The sequence below is a fragment of the Pocillopora verrucosa genome, chromosome 8, assembly GCF_036669915.1.
Source record: "Pocillopora verrucosa isolate sample1 chromosome 8, ASM3666991v2, whole genome shotgun sequence".
NCBI lineage: Eukaryota > Metazoa > Cnidaria > Anthozoa > Scleractinia > Pocilloporidae > Pocillopora > Pocillopora verrucosa.
In genome coordinates, this window is record NC_089319.1 from 14938770 (window position 1) to 14945387 (window position 6618).

Consider the following 6618-nt stretch of genomic DNA (forward strand, 5'->3'; position numbering starts at 1 on the left):
ATTTAGCTTGTCAGTGTTCAGTTTTCATATCACAGTCTGTTAAAAATCAATTTGACGATTTATCAATATACGACTTCCTTGGTTTATAGGTGTTTCCCAATTTTCTTCCACTGATCAGCATGTTGTATTCTACTTTCAGCAGTCCACAATAGGAATACAAGGGGATGTAATAGTTTTGTGGTTCCCCGATGTAGACTGTCAACAGGACAAAGGGGGTTTTACTACCCGGGCCCAAGGGAATGGATTGGGCTAGCTGAGTATATTAAGAATGTGTGAAAGAAATAGATAGTTTTAAAAAGACTCTTTTTAAAAATATGTTTTATAAAAAGTAATTTTAATTTAAATTGTTATTGTTAATAAGTTTAGTTAGTTTATTGTGACTGAAAAGCCCTGTTGAAGGGAGTTCCAATAAAGTTTGTATGTATGTATGTATGTATGTATGTATGTATGTATGTATGTATGCATTTATGTATGTATGTATGTATGTATGTATGTATATACGTACGTACGTACGTACGTGCTCACGTACGTGCTCATGCACTTACATCGTGACCTTGACATTGATGTTGACGAAATCTGTACAGTCTTTGTAACCAAACACAAGAGGAGGATGATCCAAGGGTGCATCCTTTACAAGTAGAATCCAAGTAAACGGTAAGGGGCCAAGGAATTATAACATGCAACCACCACTGGTGGGAGGGGGTGTGGGGGAAAAGTAATTTGCCTCAAAAGAGTTCAACAGTCCTTTCTGAACCAAAGTTTGGACCCCCCCCCCCCAATCAAAAATTCCTGGATCCGCCCCTGTGGCAGGAGTTAAGAGTGAAATCAAGGCACCGATATACATTGATTGACATACAGAGCGAGGAGCCGATGGTCTGAATCGCTTCCAGGCCATTTTGTCATCTTCATCTTGCTGTTCGTCTTCACTGTCATCAGGTAAGCTCGCACTAATGATCTGATACTTGAAGCGGGAATTGCCTACTGACAAGGTTTATCGACGGACTGACAATTCCACTCTCGACCCTCTCTGCTTAAGCCATTGTATTTGAGGTAATTCATAGAAGGCCTTATTTCAACTACTAGTTCAGTAGTGTTCATAACTGCGAGGGTCGCTTTTATATTCGATTCTTTAACCGCGGTGCAACATGTGATTTTCAAATGTTTACAGCCATTATACATCTCAAATCATTGAGCCCATTAACACCCGTAATTTTTATTTCAGTTTTCATTGATGTGTTTTGTTCAAATGTTTAATGTCCTTTCAGATGCTTTCCCAATGACGGGAGTTTGCTTCCTTCATACATAGTGCCTACGTATGCTAACAGTTTGCCAATTTTCTACGGAAGTTAAACATTTCATTACTTTAACTTAACAAACAGATAGCTCTTTTGTTTAAGCAGAAAAACCCTTGAGCTAAAACTCGAATCGAAAATGAGCTCTCGACCATTCTCTCTTCAAGGACCTTCTGTTTACACTAATGAATGTCAGTTTTATTCATGAATACGATTTACTTTTGCCACAATGGAATGAACAATGATACTCTATGATTAGACTGACTTGGCCGATATTCTTACTCTCCCTACTTGTTTCAGCTACATTACTGGTATTTTTCCCTTTGTTCACAATCATTTACCAAGCCTTTGAAAGGCAAAAGGCAAACTACTTATTACAAACTTCTCTCCGCTTATTGGAGTCTTACTGAAAGTGATTTGCAAGGACTTCAGTTCAACGGTGGTGCAACATTGTTACCCTTCCTGGATTTTCGTATGTCCTGCCAGCACCAGCGGATATTTTAGCTTTGCAATTGTATTACGAGATTTGAAAGTTGATTTGACCGTTTACGATCCCTGTTATTTCTTGAAATAATTCATAGCGTTGCAGAGGTCATGGATCGAAGCCTTCTCGTTGTTACTGTTCGTTTTTGTCACGTGATTTTGAAAAAAGGATTGGCTCTCTTAGAGCCGAAAGAATTTCGCATGCCTATAATCCAAAGACATTTGCAGCTACTGGCATGGCTTCTGCAGGCTTGTTGTTTCCTTACCCATTTCCATCCGTTGGCGACCTTTCCTTAGCCACAACAAGAAACTTTCAACGTAACAACTAGATAACAACAAAAAATTAAAAGTGCACGACATACTAAGGAAAGGAAAACTAAAAGAGCTTGAAATACTAACCAAAAAAAACGGACGACAAGGAAAACTAAAAAACGATGAGGTAGTAACGTAACAATCTGTCCATAAAAAGTGCACGAAATACTAACGTAATAATCTGTCAAAAAATTAAAACTAAAATTGCTCGGGGAACTAACGAAACAGTCGGACAACAAAGAAAACTAAAAGTGCACAAGATATTAACGTATCGAACGGACAGTAAGGAAAACTAAGAGTGCAAAAGATGCCGACGTAACTATCGGAGAACAAGGAAACTAAAAGTTAAAGAGATTCTAACGTACCAATCGGGCAACAACGAAAACCAAAAGTGCGCGAGCTACAAACATAATAATTGCAAACCCAGGAAAATTAAAAGACCGTGAAATATTAACGAAACAAATCAAACAACAAGAGAGCTTAGGTGTAAGAGATACTAACATTACAATCGCATAACAAATTGAACTAAAAGAACATAAGATACTATCGCAACAATTGGACACAAACAAAAACTAAAAGACCGTGAGGTACTGACGAAAAAATCACATCATGAAGAAATGTAAAATGGTTTCCGTGTTTACATAGTGTTTACATCAGGCTATATAAACATGTAAACCATTTTACATTTCTTTTATAAAATAACTAATGAAAGAGGAATTAAATATATTGCAAAACTAGTATTTATTAAGTTGATCAAGATAACAATTCTCCCGGAATCACCACCATTCAATCAGAATTTCCCTTTAAAAACAGCTCAAGAGCTTTCAAGTCCTTCAAAGAAACTCGTGTTCGTAGAGATGCAATAGATGCGATTGATTGATATAAGCGAAACAAACGCGTCCACAAGAAATGTTAAAAGAAAAAGTAAGTGAAATATTCTTCCAACTTCACGTGTCGAAAGCCAGCAAGGGACCTCTTGTTCAAGAGTTCAATTGTTTAAGAAGATCCGTTCGGAGGCTGTTGAAAGTTTATGTGCACGTCGCCAAACTTGCAGGCGATAACAAACCAGAGAAATTCATTACTCTTTCACTACCGAGTTCAAGCGAAAGCTGGCTTGATTGATTGGTTATTGGCATCAAAACATCGCGGCGGGAATTCGGACTTTGGTCACCCAATGCTTCTGAAATAACGTTGCTGCACTCTCGTAGCTGATTTTCAGATGGACGATCGTTATAATGCTTGAGGCTTTGCTCATTTCGGTGTCCCGAAATTGCTATGATTTGACGGCTTGAAATGCCAGCTTGCGACCACAACGTTATTGCAGTTGCTCGCAGAGAATGGTTGGTGTAAATACGTGAAAGTTGGGCTTCTTGACTGATCTCGCGCATCATGTTGCCGAGTTTGTTGACGCCGAGTGGGCGATTTTCGTACCAAACGTTGTCACTTGCTTGCCAATCTCTTTTCGGAAACTGAAAGAAAGCTTGGCATCCTGGATTAATTTTTTCCAAATAAAGCTTCATTGCAGAATATCCATCGCCTGCTTGTTTAGTTTCATACATTCGCCCATCTTTTTCATAAGTTGTGTTGTCGGCAACTCCTCCTTGGTGGTTTTTGGTGCTCGCGTCATGGGCCATTGTAAAATATGCTTTGCCTCTTGCATCTTTATCAAAAAATAAAGCTTTGCGGAGTTAAAGAGCGCTGACCTTCTCGACCTCGGCGACACCAATAAAGAGTGGTGTGAAACCATACATTTCTCAAAAGTCCAAGCGGAGTTGACGGGAGGAAAACACTTGAGATTTTCAATTTTGTTAGATCTTCAGGAGCTATAGCGGGCTTGTGAGTAATGTTTTCTTTCCTTTCTTTTTTCAGCATTTTTATTTTTGCGTCTAATATTTTGTTAGAACTCTGAAAGACCGGGTTTCCTGGCATTTTTATTCCTCGTTTGAAGGGAGCGTTGTTGAGGTAGCGCTCAATTACGTTTCTGAAGCCGAGAAGCGAAGAACGGCTGTAGTCTTCCCCTTTCTTTGTTCTTGCTTCAGCGTAAAATTTCCGCAAGTGTGAGTCAAGCTCAGATGGAGTCATGGTTTCTAGTGGCTTTAAAACTGCCTTTCAGTCGCCCAATCTTGAATGAAAATGGCGATAGAATTTTAATTTTATTGTTTTCTTTTATTTCAATTGTTTGTTGTTTTATAAACACGTTCAAAAGTTTGTTATACTATCTGTGTTTATACTGATTTACGTACATGAACGAGTTGCAAATATTAGTAGTGTAAATTTTACTGGGGTTTGCAATTAGTACTATCTCAAGTTTTCCTTGTAAAACGGTAAAAATACTTTACCTTTAAACGTTTTTACCCTGTTCAGAGTGGCATATTTGGTTCTTTTCGCTTCCGAACCAGTTATAATTTCATCAAGAGCCTCTTCTTGCAACGAAGGAAAGCGACGTGCTTGTTGTTGTTGTTCATTTGGCTTTTCGGCCGTTTCTTGAATACTGGGAAAATTAAACTCCAAAGAAAAATTAGGAAAATCTTCTTCTTCCATTACTGTACTCAAAACAAACTTAAAGAAACTGAGTTACTGCTAAATAAATAGCAGGGAGAACTCCGCGAGAAGATTCAGTATGAAAACCGTGTTTACATACGCTCATGTAAAATGGTTTTATGGTCAATCAGAGCGCGCGCACCATCTGAATTATTTTATAAAATTAAATCAAAAGTGCACGAGATACTAACGTAACAAACATAAAGAGCACGACAGACCAACGATTACCTAACAAAATAAACGAACAGAGCACAAGATAATAGCGTAGCACTGAAACAGGAAGGAATATTTAAAGACTCAAGATACTAAAGTAACGAGAGGACAACAGCAGGACTGAGGGACTTTTGCCGACGCAAGGCGGGAAAGCTCGTAAGTGATCAAGAAAATAATCGGAAAGACAATTTCGCTGCATTAGTAAAGTGGGTAGTGTAAGTACGCACTAGTGAGATCAATCTCCGTTAATGCACTCGAGAAAAGACCTGACCCTCGACGAGCGCATTGAGCCAAAAGTTCGGAAGTTCAAAAATAATTCTCGTTATCCGTATTGTAGTGACTCATTAAAACCACCTGTCTCAAGTCAAGTCGCCTAGTAAAAAATCACCGCACTTGTTTAATGCAATCAAAAGTGAAAATTTCCTGTAGATATCCTCGAGGCGGTTGAAGACCTTGTTCCATCCCTTAATTCACCCCGATTCAAACATACCATCATCATCTATTAACCATCTCCATTAACTTCGTCATTGCGCTTGTCCTGGGAGTATGCAGGAAATTTGTCACCATGGACCTTGTTAAATGCACTATCATGGTGCGAATCTTCTATAGCTCATGTCAAAGCGTCAGAAATACTAATATGTTCGAGTCCTTTTGAGAGCACTCTGCATCGTTATTTTTTTCTGAGTAGGCCTTTGTCGTGCACTGAATTAAATCTTCTTTGAAAGACCACCAGGCTTAAAAATTTTCATCGTCACTGGCATCGTCATTACCGATAACCACCATAGATAGACATACTATCCTCGCAGTACGCAGGTAATTTAACACTATAGACTTAGTTAAATGGCCTAATTTGGCACACGTTCCTCACAGCTCAGTGATACGACTAATTCAGTGTCCCAAGTACTAATCGACACCTTTTGGGAGCTCACTGAATTTTTTTTTTCTCTTTGAATATGTCTGTTTCGTTCTCTGAATAACGTCCTTCACTCAAATCACCAGGCCTCAATATTTTCTCCGACGTATCGACATTCTTATCCTTGCAGTATGCAAGACATTTGTCACTATAGACCTAGTCAAACGGCCTAGCTTAGCACAAGTACCTTACAGCTTAGTATTACAGCGTTCGAAGTACTAATGGCAGATCATATGTTTCGAGGCCTACTGTTAGCAGTCGGAAGTCTTTCTTCCGAGTATGCCTGTTTCATTCACTGAATAACAATTTCTTTAGCTCAGATTTCCAGGCTTCAATATTTTCTTCTTCATTCGTATCATTATTACACTAGGCACCACATATCGACATTCCTATACTCGCAGTTGGCGGGAAATTTGTCATTATGAACCTAATTAGACGCCGGCCCATTTTGGAACGAGTTTCCCATTGCAGAAAATCAGCAATGTCAGTTCAATGTAAAAATCACAGGATTACCGTTGGTGGCTTAACAGGAGTCTTCAGAGCAAACGGCAAATCTTTGCCTACAACTTTTTAAAAAAACAAGAGTCAAAGAAATATCAATTAATGATATAGCCATTGCTCGTCGTGTGCCAGCAACAAAGCCATCCAACCGGCCGAACGCAGTCGTTTGCAAATTTGCACGTCCACAGGCGAAAGAAAAGGTGATGACAGGTGATCTCTGGAATGAGATACCTTATGAATATAAAGATTTTTTGGAGAAATCTTTAAAAAAAGAAACAAAAAGAGCCCTCCTAAGTATTCTAGAGACTGAAGATTCTGCTATGGAGCCTGATAAGATAATGCTAATTCAAACAGGATAATTGA

The 6618-nt window shown here is 38.8% G+C and overlaps 1 protein-coding gene and 1 pseudogene across 1 annotated transcript in view; both read right to left on the bottom strand.

Moving 5' to 3' along the window:
• The window catches only part of LOC131785033 (uncharacterized), a 12244-nt gene extending 6070 nt beyond the window's left edge, over positions 1–6174 (bottom strand). Inside the window, exon 1 of the mRNA XM_059101875.2 lies at positions 6154–6174. Coding sequence (XP_058957858.2) covers positions 6154–6174 — 21 coding nt within the window. The remainder of the gene's footprint in view (positions 1–6153) is intronic.
• On the bottom strand, positions 3116–4169 carry LOC131785032 (uncharacterized; annotated as a pseudogene).
• Positions 6175–6618: the final 444 nt, after the last annotated feature.